Source organism: Cupressus sempervirens, chromosome 1 (genome assembly GCF_028749045.1).
Source record: "Cupressus sempervirens isolate cs-2001-9-10 chromosome 1, ASM2874904v1, whole genome shotgun sequence".
In the NCBI taxonomy this organism is placed as follows: Eukaryota; Viridiplantae; Streptophyta; class Pinopsida; order Cupressales; family Cupressaceae; genus Cupressus; species Cupressus sempervirens.
The window spans coordinates 517,890,489-517,904,373 of NC_143118.1; the positions used below are offsets into that span (position 1 = coordinate 517,890,489).

The window sequence follows — 13,885 nt, forward strand, 5'->3', positions numbered from 1 at the left end:
AATCCCAAGTTTCTGGAACAATATCTGAATACAACAGTTGAAAAGCCACCCGTAAATGAAAGGCTTTTCTCTAAATTGATACGTATAGCTCCCTATGATAGATTTTGAGTCAATTATATTTGTTCCTACTATCTGATGAGGATGTGTTCTTAACCCGAGAACAGCAGAGGTGTAATCAAGTTAGACTTAGACAAGACCTAACTCATCCAGGTTTGAATTCTAAAATAGCTAATCGATTTTATGCATCCACAAATCTTATGAATTCATAAAAATTTCTGAAAATTAAACTACGAGAATTTGAATCTAAACTTGAACTATGAATTAATCATACTAGGGATTCCTCTTCGAATGAACAATAACAATACTTACCTCATTCATTCGTTATATTACGAACAGGGGAAGTAAAACTCTGTTTCTTCCTTGTTCCAATTCAAATCATATGAGGAAAATACTAACTTCTAATCCTATGGAACAAAAAATAATTGATATTAAATACTCTAAATTGTCTCTGCAACAAAAGTACCTCACACCAAAAATTTGCTGAGCTTTCATTAATCGTTCAACTTCATACATATAGAGTTGAGAGATGACCGTTACAATAGGAATTTTAATCGGTTCATTTTTGAGGATGACAAATGGCAAGATGCCAGTTTGTTGTATTACAAAATTTACAAAATTTGCAAAATTTACATCAGAGAATGAAAATGGAGTGTCAACTGAATCACTTAGACTTCTTTCCCTTTTCAGTTTTCGCTCTATATGCCTTAGCAGCTACTATAGTTGGAATCATTTCTTTGTGACTAGGCACATGTACATTAGTGAATCTTAAGAGCCACTTCGAATGCTCTCAAGCCAGCTCCTTCATTGCATTTCGTTGACTTGTCAATTCTCTAGCAGCCACATGTACGTATCCACCAAGCGTCTGCAACTCTACCACTCTGTTTTGACTGCTTGAAGTCATTCCAGATAGATTACTCAAGTATGTGGAGAAGTTGTTTTTCATTACTTCTATCCCAATGAGAGCTTTCCCTTGCCCACTGGTTTGTGGGTCAGTGTGTAATCTTCGCATGAGTTCGAATGCTCTGTCTTGGGTCTTCCTCACTTTTTCCCTTGTTTCTTTGAGTCCTTCTTCAGCCTCTTGAATCATCTCCTGCTTAAATTGCATGTTTTGAAGCCATTCGAACAAAGGCTCAGTCCCTTTCTTCAAAATCTTTGCTTCAACTGCCTCTTTTGCCTTAATTTGGATGACCATATTCAGGAGAGAAATACATTCATCACACCTTGCCTTCTCTGTGGCCAAAGTGTTGTGATTAGATATGATATTATCCTTCTCAGTATCCAATCGAAGGATAACATTTCCAATTTGATCAATTAGAGCAGTTCCATTTGCATTGAGTTTCTCAATCCATTCTCTTTCGATCTGGCCAAAATGCCTATCCTTCTGAAGCTGTGAGATGAAGGCTTGCACTTCTTCTGCTGTAGGGTTCTTAGTAGCAGGCACACCAGTAATGGTTGCCAATGGAACAACCAATTGCTTGATAAATTTTTTCAATTCTTCAATCTTGGCCTTCATTCTGATTTTTGACAATTTGAGGTTCTCCAATTGTTCTTCTATCACCTCATTACTTGATCTCCATAGGCCCACCTTTGTATCATGCCTAGCCTCTCCAAGATCAATCGAATGCAGAGTGAAATCATCGGGTGTCATGTCCTCAATTCTCCCTGCTTTGTTTGGCTTTGCTACCTCCATTGTTAAATGTCCTGTTTTTGGATCTTGCCTAAGTATTGATAAAGTCTTCTGCTTCTTAGCTTTCACTACTGTAGATCCAGAGCGAACTGCTTGAGACACAGTATCCTTTGCAGGGATACTCTCCTCTTTCCTAAATTCTCTTACTTTCTAAGGTGTCTTCTAGCTAGGACTCTGTGCTGATCACTTTAGAAGCAACCCCAAGTGACTCTATACTGAACATCTTCTTCTTCATCGGAGTCATTGGCGCTGAAGTTGTAGAAAAAGGATTCTTAGGATCTTGAAATAGAAGCCTAGAAGAACTCGGGGCTTTCTCTTGCTCTTGAGTTTTCCTTGCGGCTTCGTCAAATTCAGTGGATTCGCTGCTACTACTCTGTTCATCCCCGATCTCTACTATCTGAATGGGGGAACCAGTTGGCTTCAAAAGGGGATTGCTTGCAGATGGACCAGGGCTACGATGAGGAGATGGAGTAGCAGTCACATGAGGAGGTGAAACTGGAGCAGCAACATGAGGAGGTGAAACTGGAGCAGCAACACCATCTTTCGGCTCTTTGGTCCTCTTTTCTTCGGTGCTGGCTTGGGCTCCAATAACTGGTAGAGGACCGCCTTGGCAAGTTGGAGCTATTGAGATGTTCTTCTCCGGGGGTTGGTCACCTCCTCTTGTAGATTGAGCAGGTCCTTGAGCAGCCGAAGTTGTAACGCTAGGTGTGGCACTTTGAGAAGAAGTGGGAGTAGTAGCAGCTGGAGAAGCTTGAGTAGTCTTGCTCCTGCTCCAGCCCTTTTTTGCTGTCCACTCGACCCATTTTTCGGTTCTTTTGACAATCCGGGCCATCATAACATCAAGGTCTTCTTCCACATCAACATATGGCTCGGAACTGATTGGAGTATTTCTCAATTTGGTCAAATATGTATTACTATACATATTTTTCCCATCATCTTCTAGCCCTTCCACATCTAAGTTAATGCCATATGTCTTTATTTGTTCTATTGTCAATCTAGCAAAAGCCCGATCTTGACTTTCCAACTCATTTTTACAATTCGCCCAATAATCTTCCACAGTAGTAACATGGTTAATCATGCTTCCAATTTGAAGCACATCTCTGGCATACCCATTTGGGTCAAACATAGGCCTCACCACTTCATATTCTTCTAATTTGAATTTGTTCTCGAATGCCTTGAGCATGTTTTTGGCATCGGATCGGGACTCACAACTGTATGCCCCAACTTTTATTAGAAATTCGTATCCCTTTTTCTTCAAATTGGCGCTCAGCACATTCACTTGGATTGCTTGTCTCACGATCTCAATGAGCACGATCATGTCATCCGGATATCTAGGCAGCTTCAGGGGAAATCTATCGAAAGCTGCAAGATGCAAATATGAAAAGGATGAGAATTGGATGAAATAACTACCCAACTGACCGATGGCCGCCATTGCTTCTGGGTTGAATCTCCTCTCCGGACACCCTTGGAGTTCCCTGCAAAGCCTCATTGTAAATGCATCATTAACTCTGATATACTCTGCATAACTATTCTATAACTGCAAGCATGGGTAAAACTCATAACTCTTTACATCATCTGGAAAATTCTCTATTCTGGGAAGGCTCGACCATAATTGTAGGGAAGCCAACATATATATCAAGAAAGAAGACATATAAAATGAATTGTAGAACTTGGCTGCACTGAGAGCCCTAGACAAATGCTCACTTACCTCATACGCCCAGTCAACATATTGTGTATCCGAGCAAATAATTTGCACCAAAAAGAAGTATTGTTCTACAAAGTTCAGGGCTTCGACCTTACCTTTCAATCGATGCAGAAGAACTAGAATGTCCACGATCTCGGGCTTGAGATCAGTGCCAAAAAGGGTTTTAGGAACTTTACTTTTAGCTCCCCTTGGCTTTTGGAACCAAGAACTCATGATCTCCTTTCGCCACATCATTTTCTTCAGAGAGAATTCAGACATAGCTCCTCCAATTGTTAATTAAGAGAATTCCTCTCTTTCTGGAATCCTTAGACAATTGACCACTGCTTGCCTATCAATTGAGATTAACACTGTTTGATCAGGCAGTAAGATTTGCTTCGTATCTGGGTTATAGTGATTGATACATTCAATAATTAGCTTAGAGGCTTGTACTGCTACGGGAAATCCTGTTGCTCCTACCAGCCCACTTCTTCGGAGTTTCTCTGTTATGGGATGGATTGGTTCCATCCTCAACCTTCTTTGGAAATCTTGCATGTCAAAGAAACGGAGTGAAGTGTCTATGATATTTTGCCATGTAGACTTGATTCCGCCCAATCCATCAAATCCAACAAATCTTGTTGCCATCTCGACTGAGGTAGAGATAAATTGGAAATCCCAAAACTCAAAATAAGATAGAGTAGAACTTTGTATCTGTGGAAAATGTGGAGGTTACAACGAATTCTTTCTTGTCTTTTCACTGTTCCCAATGGTTATTTTCCTTTATTATAGTTTTACTTTCCCGTTTTTCACCAAGCTGCGGCGAATTAAGAACGGAGTACTCCGTGAGTAAAATTCTGCTCAGCCAGATTTTGAATAGAATACCTTCCTCAAAGTGATCAACATGCTTCCCTTACCTTTTTTTTAGCCTTCTGTAACCGATTCGTCAAATAACCATGCTTGCAAGAGTGATTTTTCGTTGGATGCGGAAAACTGCCTTCAAGGGTAGAAACCCCGCAGAGGAGAAGATGATTTCCACTTTTCCGCTTTTGCTCTTGTTCTACCTTCTCTGCGCTAACCACTTTACTTTAAGCCTTCGGAAAATATAAAATTGGCCTCGCAAATGAAAGGTGAGACCCATTGACTCACTTTATTCTTTCAAAAATGCTCTTTCGGAAAACTGACTTCTTTGTTCGAAACCCGCCGAGGAGAAGTTGTTTTTGAGTTTTCCGCCGATGCCTTTTTTATCATCTTAGTGAGTTTTGAAAGATTCCCTTAGCGAGAACATTGCAACACTTGAATGATTTGTCCATAACATAATTCGCTTCTCTTCATTTAAGCTTGGAAATCACATTTGTGAATCTTGGCTGAGTTTCACCTTCGGGGTGCGAAAACCTGCCAAGGAGAAGACGAAACTTGATTTTTTGCCAGTTCAACTTTCTATATGTCCGGAACAAAATGAGCTGCAAGTAAGTTCATCTGAAGTAACATAATTTAAGAATCTCCATCGAGCAAGGTCCTAAACTACCCCAAAGACTCGTGATGATAAACAAAACCCTCCCGGCCATACAATGCGAGAGAAGGGAAAAGATGAAAAACTTGATGGAGATACTTATCACTTGAGGAAGAAAAGGGTCAACTGTCTCGACTAAACTAAACACAATACAAGTTAATCTCCACTTTGCAAAATTGGTACATGGTGAAAAGTGAGGCAACAAGAATCAATCTTGATTGTTAATTTTCAGATATTATAAGTTGAGTCCCCCAAGATTGAGTATTGACCACTAAAGGATTTGCCACCTCAAATGCAATAAACAAAACAAAAAGGGATTGCGATTATGGAAGAAAAAGATGAAATTTCTGTGCATGCTCTGCCATGAATTGCTTTTGAATTTATTTGATTCAAGTTGCGAAGTGATTATTTAGACTCTCCTTTATGAACTTCTCATGGAACACACTTGACAAAGGGGTCGGCTTACATCGATTTAACTTTGTTTCAATTTCAATCATCTCAAGTCTTTATGACACAAGTTGAGGGCATCCTCATAATTTAGGTGGAAATGACCTCGAAAGGTTGGGTGGGTTTTAACTTTTAACATTTTAGTTGGAAATGCATGAACGGCCTTGGGTGGAAATCCATATTTTAGGTGGAAGTGAATAAGAGCTGGGTGGGTTTTAGCAGTTTAGGTGGAAATCCCTAAGTGTGTTGGGTGCAAATGTGAAGGCTAGGTGGGTGCAAATACCTCGGGCAGATTTTTAAGATTTGCTAGAAATTTGTAGGAGAAGTAGGCACAAAATTCTCTCTACCCTTCTGACTTTGAATTAAATCTTCACTTGCCTTGGATTTTCATTGTTAAGTTGGAATTCCCTGAGGACCACCCTTCATCATTTAGAACTTTAAATCTCATTTTTCTTTACCGTCATGTTTTAGACTTTGAATTTCATCCTTCTCACAGGGGGGAAATTCTACTTTTAGGTGGAAATGGTGTCTTGAAGTTAGGCACAGTTTCTAAGTGGAGCTGGAAATGTGAAGGGGAGTGCAAATTCATGACCTAGCTGGAAATTCCTACAAATGTGGATGCAAATTCAATTGTGAGCTGGAATTCGCAAGCAAGATGGGTGCATTTGAGACCCCAAGCCGGAAGTTAGAATTTAGATTTGCAATTTTTTGCTAAATGATGGAAAGGGTAGATGCCTTTGAGCAACTAAGCTGGAAATAGGCTTGGAGTTGGGTGCATTTGAGAGGATGAAGTGAAAATGTTAATTTTTCTTTTTTCACTATTTATTTAAAATTCACTGGATTTAATACATTTTCAACTAAAGATCATTCAAGTTTAAACTTTTTAAAAATCTTTTCACACCTAGCAAGTCTTTGAATTATCATTTCTTCTGAACATTTTCATTTAGCATTCTTTCATTTTTCCAATCATTAAACCAACACTTTTCCATTTTTCCATTTCACAATTTACGCACTCAATACATCGCCTTAGCAACATTTTGACAACTTTGACAACACAACATTTTTGACAGCTTTTATAATTTGGAGAAATTTCAGAACTTTTCCCTCAATTTCCAGCTTTGGCGATTCACAACTTTCAACTTAATGCTCATCTAACAAATAATCGTCATCTCAACTTATGCAAGGAGTGAAAGGGGCCATGATCCTAGAGATGGATTTCTTGAAGGAAATCCTCCTCAAACTTAGATTTTGCAGTTGAAATTGATTCACCAGTTCATTTTAGCACTAGGGAACTCGAAAAAATGTTTTCAGCCTAAGAACATCAACAGACACATAGCTAGAAATTGAAAAAAGGGGGTCCCCACTTACAATGGGGCATGTTTACAACACAACAGATTGCAGCGAAGCAAGTACTAAGATATATGAAAGGGAACCAGACTTTGGTATTGTGCACAATAGAAGCGAAGATCCTTGGCTGGCTGGGTTCATGGATATGGATTGGGCAAGGTTTTGTTGATGACACAAAATCTACTACTTGATGTGTTTGCAGTCTTGGTTCAGGTGCAGTAATGTGGACCGGCAAGAATCAGCAGTTGTTAGCTCTCTTCTTGATGGATGCGGAGTATTGGGCAATTTTCAGAGCAGCATACAAGGCAGTTTGTCTTCGAAAGATGATTTTTGACATGAAAATGGGCCAAGCAGGACCTTCACGCTTGTTTTGTAACAACCAAGGGGTGCTTAAGCTTGCCAAAATTCAGTCTTCCACAAGCGTACAAAACATGTGGAGCTTCATTGTCATTTCATACTCCTACTTATAGAATATGGATCAGTGATGTTGCAGTATGTTCCAGTTGAGGATTAGTCTGCAGACATTCTTTGCAAGTCTCTGAGTTCAGACAAATTTGTGAAATTTCAGGACAAACTTGGTGTAATTAGTAGAATGACTATCAAGGGAGGGTATTAAAGTAATATTGTTATATTTAGCTTATAATGGTCACGTAGGTCATTTATGTCTTTAGTTCTTGATCATTTCTGTTGTGAAAAAATATTCTGTTCTCTCTTATTTAAAGAGTATCCCTCGCCTTTGTTTAAAAATGAATTATCATTTCAATTAAGTCACAACCATTCACCTATATTTTCATAAATACCATGTAACCCGCACGACTAAACCTGACAATTGATAACAACAAAACATTTGTGCATAATAAATGTCATGGAGATGGATCCCATCACAAACACATACAAGCTTTGAAGTTGGCATATTTCTTTATGTACCCTTTCACTTTCTTTAATCCCATGTTAAAGATTGATATCCAATGGACCATGGATTAGAAAATGATACCAGCAAAGGAAAATGGTTTGGAATATGGTTACTCACTTCAATCATTTGGTACTAGTTCTGATTATATAGGATATAGGCAGCATGATTTTTTTTTCTGCTGCTTTGCTTCGTAATATTTTATTAAGATCATCTCAAAAATATTTTGCTTGAAAGAGGGTCTAATCTAATAACTTTTTTGTAAAGGTGGGGGAAAACTGTTTTGTCTGCAAGCACTTCTCCCACCTTTGGAAAGTTTTTTCCCTTTTTTGAAAGATTTGCAGCATTTGGTACAAAAGGAAAAGGATTTGTATGCACTAATAAGATGTTCCATTGTTTAGGGGGTTTCACATGATTGGTTTTATGCATATAACTGTGATTTGTTCTCTGCTTGCAGTTCTCTCACTTGGCTTGGGTGCAAACTGATAGAAAAGCTGGCGGCCTTGGTGATTTGAAATATCCCCTTATATCAGACGTGACCAAGTCTATTTCAAAGTCTTACAATGTTTTGATTCATGATCAAGTATGTACTCAATCAGAGAGGAAGTATTCTTAGTATGTCTGGTTACTTCATTTCATTATGTACCCTATCTTTTGAGATAGATTTTTTTTTACTTAAAATTACTTTACAGCATTTACAACTTAATAAAGGTTAACAGAAATTATTTTGATAATACTCTGTGGATTTCTTCTATTGATTTTGCACACTTCCCACTGTTGTAGTGTCATTGAAACACCTTTCTTCCTGGCTAGTTAATTCCCTCCCTTTTCGTGATATTTCAAATATTAACAAATCTTTCTGTTCCAGTTTCTGAAGCCCATTCCACCACTCTGACAGCTGATATTTGTGTTACTATTAATTTTTTATTTTTGGGTGTATTTAATATTTTTAAAAATTTCATAAATAAATTGTAATATTCTGCCATAGTTTTGGTAAAAGCCTAAAAGGCTTCTTTTATTATTAATAATTAACCAGAAAAAATGCTCGGCCTGACCCAATGGTAGTAACAAAGAGTACCGCCATCACTGAAGAAGCTGAAACAAAGAGATCCATTAGCCAATCACTAAAAACAACAAGACCCAAACATTATTCTAAACTTTGCCCCTTACCTTATGAGATCGAATGATCATATCAAAGGACGCATCCTTCAGCTTCCTTTCCTTTTTCGTCTTCACTATTTGCCAACCATTTTCAACATGAGTAGCTTCAGTCTTCCAGCTGACCAGTCTATCATCGGGATGTTGCTCATGGGCTTCAGCCTGTGAACCTTCATGTTGGATATGGTCTTCCCCAGCTACAATTGCCCCAAGCACCTGAGAGCCCAATGAATTATGTTTTTCTCTGACAATAACAGGGCTCAGTTGTAGCTCCCTATCCCCCCCCACCAGCATGGTAGTCTGCCTTTGTTTTTCTGGTTGTGCTGCCTGAGGAGAAGACCCCGAAGAGTTTTGAATCTGCTCCCCCATAAGAACTTGGGAGAAGCTCTTTTGTTTCTCCCCTTCGTTCTCTACTGTGTAGTGCCGTTGGGCAGCATCTTTCCATCAGGAAGCTACCTTCTGTGATCTCACTTTTTCACATTTTGTCGCCATATGGCCGGGTTGGAAGCAAATCCTGCATCTAAAGGAGAAACCTTCATAATCCAATGTCTGTACCCAGCAGCCCTTAGAGGTTTGGATCTTGATCTCTGTACAAAGCTCTTCAGCAGCATCCATTTCCGCTAGTATACGTGCAAAGGTAGAATACAAACTTGAAGAGTACTCATCCACCATCGAAAAATTTCCCGACATATCCCCAATAGCCTCAAGACAAGAATCGAACCATAAATGAAGAGGCAGATTAGGAAGCCTTACCCAGATTGGAATTTTCAATTTTGTCAAACACTTCAGAGCTTGGGCTGAAATTCTGGTGCCAAGGTTTCAGCTTTAGCGCATACTTCTCTTCGTGACTCCAAACCTTGTCACATAGAATCATCTTTCTGCCTCGAGTCTTCTAAAAAACAACAGTGAAGAAACCCTTAGCTACAGGGTAGATTTGAACCCAACCTGTGAGTATGGGCTCCCAGTTTTCAAATATCCAGGCATGCAGTTGCTGTAAGTTTGGCCAAAACCGTCTAAAACGTGCAATTAATGCCATCCTAGAAAAAAACTACAAGGTTACAAGCCACTTCTTCAGCTGACCTCCTTATCCAAATTCACAGAAATTATTTGATGGAAATAGACAAAAGCTTCCCATCGGGTAAATCCACCTGATGCGAAAACCCTTAATGTTTCTTTGCAGTTTGTAAATGGGCCTGTGGCTTGGGTCCCAAGTTTCCCGCCCATCTGTCTCTGTTTCAAATGACATCCCCACCATTAATTGGGCCACCGCAGGAACTGTCAACATTTTGCATGCCATTAAGTTTTATTGTAAAAGTATGGGCCCCCGTAGGGAGAGGACCCCCTAACCCCGGGTGCATCTGCATATTCACAGCCCCCTGTTTTGGCGCAGTCTCCTTCCACGGACCAGCAGAGTGGGAGGTGCTCCCCGACTCAGAAAGAACCTCCCTCTGCTGCAGCTGCTCCAGCAAACTGGAGCTACTCTCCTGCAAAAGCTTTGGTTTTTTCCCCAGCTTCAATGACGAGCCTGGATGAGCAGACCGGGATGGGCAAATGATAACCTTGTTTTTGGGGAGAATAAATGAAACCCTAGTGCCAAGTCCAGAAGATTTCAGAACATGCTGCAGAGTCATTTTTTCCTATTCTTCTCAACTCAATGTAGTTACTTTTATTTTCTAAATAATATTTTAAAACTTCAATATAATACTATATTATCTTTATTTTTAATTTTTTTTCCTATTTCAGTATTATTGTAGTGTGCTTTTCTTCTGTTTCATTATATATATTATAAATACCATATTAGCGTATTAAAAATGCTGGGTGCTTTACAATCTGATAGATGAACCAGGAATATGTCATTAAAAGTTTTGTTTTTGCCTAGTCTTAAATGGCACTACCTTCCAAAATGGCACTTCTCTATATTTCAGTATTAAGCTCAAGCTACTTTGGAGCTCCAAATTTTAGTTTCTGAATGGTACTGTAGTTCTATATTAGAAATGACCTCTCATTTCCTTTGTTAAAATAGGAAACAGCTTCTCAACATTGTATATGTCCGCGAATTACACTTCCCTATAATGTTGTTTAACATAAATTCTTATGCTATGTAATCTTTTAAAAAAGCTGGATAGTCCAACTTCAATTACTTAAGAATAGGAAGAAACCTATTATGAGACTTAAAATTGCTCCTGTTCTTGCTGACTTGAAATTCATTATTGCATTTTATCTATATCCACAATATGCCTTTCTATAGTTCATTTTTTACTGATAGAAATCACTTCAATCATCATTGCAGGTTTGTTAAGTTGTGGGCAATATAATCTAGTTTAGAACCTATTTTCATCACTTTGTTTTTTGATAAGTTCCTATTCGTTGCTTTCTTGGATCGGTGTATCTAATCTATTATCTTCTGTCGTCTTTTTGAACCTCTTTTCCTTGACTAATGTGTCACACCACGTTGGTGGATTTTAAGGGTCTACAGTGCTAGTAATATGCATCTCCTCTACTTTTTTGTCCTGTTATTTCGACTCTTATCCTTTTTAATCTCTTTTCTTTTGGTTTTTGAGTTGAACAATGGTGGTCAACTCTAAGGGCTGTACTTTACTATTAATCTGCATCTCTTATTATTGTTTTTTATAGGGCATAGCATTAAGAGGACTTTTTATTATTGACAAAGAGGGTGTGATTCAACATTCAACAATCAACAATCTTGCCATCGGCCGGAGTGTGGATGAAACAATGCGCACTTTACAGGTACACATAAATTCACTTCCTCTTCAGTACTGCAGATTGCCAATAAGAGTAGGGAACTCTGTTATTCTTTACTTGCCAAACAACTAATTCATATTTTCCTTTACTCAGGCTCTTCAATATGTGCAAGAAAACCCTGATGAAGTTTGCCCAGCTGGGTGGAAGCCAGGGGAAAAATCAATGAAGCCAGACCCCAAGTTGAGCAAAGAGTACTTTTCAGCTGTCTGAAATTTTTAAGAATGTTAGATGTGTTAGTTTTACTCAGCTGCTTGTGGTCCAGCATGTTGTCATGTTGTCTATCAGGAGATTAGATAGTAGGTCACAGTTTTGGTTTGTTACCTACTTGGACGTTCTTCTGAATAAATCTGTATTGATTAAAAGGTCTGATTGTGAAAGCCTATATGTTTTAAGTCAGTTATACACTGAATGGATCTCATCAGTCTCTGCCATTGTTGATATCCCTCTTCAAAATAAGTCTTTGATTCCCCTGATAGACTAGACATGTATGGTAAGAGTTTTTTTTTCTCTGGTTTTGCCAATTCAGTATATATGGAGGAATGATACTTGTTTACTTCTCTGTAGTATCTATTGTTTTTTAGTCAACATAAACCCATTTGACTAGAGCCGTGGTTGCTGTTATTGTTTTATCAAGTCAGAAAGAAGAGAAGCCTTGTGATTGGTATCGTACTTCAAAATGTCCTCAGTGAGCTACTGTTAGCTTTAGATAATATGGTGTAGTTATATAAGATGCATTATGCCTCGTTATTATATTGATTACTTCAACTCATAGCTATTGCTTACTGGAATGTCATAAATAGGTAGAAGTTCCAATCTAGAGAATGTAGAGTCAAAATAAGTGCAAGAATGTGCATCTATATGACGAAACTTCCCATTTCTACACATTTCCATGCAATCCTATGCAGAGGACTTCAAAATCACAATCACGTATTAATTTTATAGAGGATTCTTAAATTCACTGCCTAGTGTTATTTGACAACTTAAGCCGTACGGTAAGGTAAATAAATATTCAAGTATAATAAGAGAACACCGCAACTGCCTAGATTTGAAATTTGTCGCAAGCTATTTTCAAGTTGCGTTTTTCATTTACTTTAACGAGCCAAAACGACAAACTTTTAAGAAAGGAGGTAGTTAGTATTTGTAGTTTCTACTTCTGAGTTTTTATATTTTATCCCCGAAAAACACGGCGATTAATATATTTATCATAAAAAAACATGGTGGTGATTAAGTCGAAAAAGAATTCAATTTGCGCTTAGGACATGTTGGACATGTGAGTACGAATATTGAACTTGAAAAAATATTGACCAAAGTTAATTTGGACTTCCTAGGTTAGTATAGGATTCAATAACAATAATAATATGGTAGTGATCGCCCCCTCCCCTCCGGCCTAACATCCTAATAACAATAAATGATGACAATAGTAGAATATAAATAAATTAAACTAAACTGAAATTAAAAATATAAAAGAATATAATCAAAATTAATTAAGTTTAATAAATGGTCAAAAGGCACATGAAAAGACCAGAGTCTTTCAATAGCGAGATATTAAATATTAAAGGTAGAAGATAACATCATTTAAAAGGGAGTAGAAAGGAAAGAAGAAAGAGGGAAGCACGTGAATCAAGAGCGCATTAATAAATGGGAAGAAAAGATGGAAGCGACCCTTTGAAAGGGACAGCAATGAGAAATGGTTGACTCTTGTGGAGGGTGATAATCATAAAAGATGGAAGTGACCCTTTGAAAGGGACAACAATGAGAAATGGTTGGGACTCTTGTGAAGGGTGATAATTGGAAAGGTTGTGAACTTATGAAGAGGTGTTGGCTCTTCCTCACATTGGTACACATAAAAGGGAGATAATTCCATTGAGAAAAACATTTGTCGGAAACATTGTTGGAGAATAATAGATTATTAATGGCAACAATGTAAAATGGTGACTTATTTCTTACAAAAGACGACGCCCCTTCTATCAATAAAGTATTTAGGAGGATTCATTCTATAAGCTTTTTAGGGCAATTATTAATTATCACTTGCCATACTTTTGAGGCATCAATAAAAAAGATTGAACTACTCAACATTAACACTCATCTAAAAGAGTAGCAATTGGTATCCAAAGAGAGGAGGTCAATAAAATTGATATTTACAAGGTGCTTTGGCAAGATTTAGGGCAATCCAACTAAAGGGACATTATGAAAATGAACTCTCCCACTTAATTTAGAAGTTGAAGAATTGGAAGGAAAGAGTTAATGACTTTTGAGTTGTCACTTTTTCATTTGTTTAAGTTTCCACAACTTTGTAATAACAACAAAATGTTAATTTTTTTA

General features: G+C 38.0%; 1 protein-coding gene across 1 annotated transcript in view; it reads left to right on the forward strand.

The window, feature by feature from the left end:
• LOC149578506 (2-Cys peroxiredoxin BAS1, chloroplastic-like) overlaps positions 1 to 12,116 on the forward strand; it is a 49,472-nt gene extending 37,356 nt beyond the window's left edge. Inside the window, exons 5-7 of the mRNA XM_089829534.1 lie at positions 8,100 to 8,225; positions 11,435 to 11,548; positions 11,657 to 12,116. Coding sequence (XP_089685660.1) covers positions 8,100 to 8,225; positions 11,435 to 11,548; positions 11,657 to 11,773 — 357 coding nt within the window. The 3' untranslated portion in view covers positions 11,774 to 12,116. The remainder of the gene's footprint in view (positions 1 to 8,099; positions 8,226 to 11,434; positions 11,549 to 11,656) is intronic.
• The last annotated feature ends 1,769 nt before the right edge of the window (positions 12,117 to 13,885 follow it).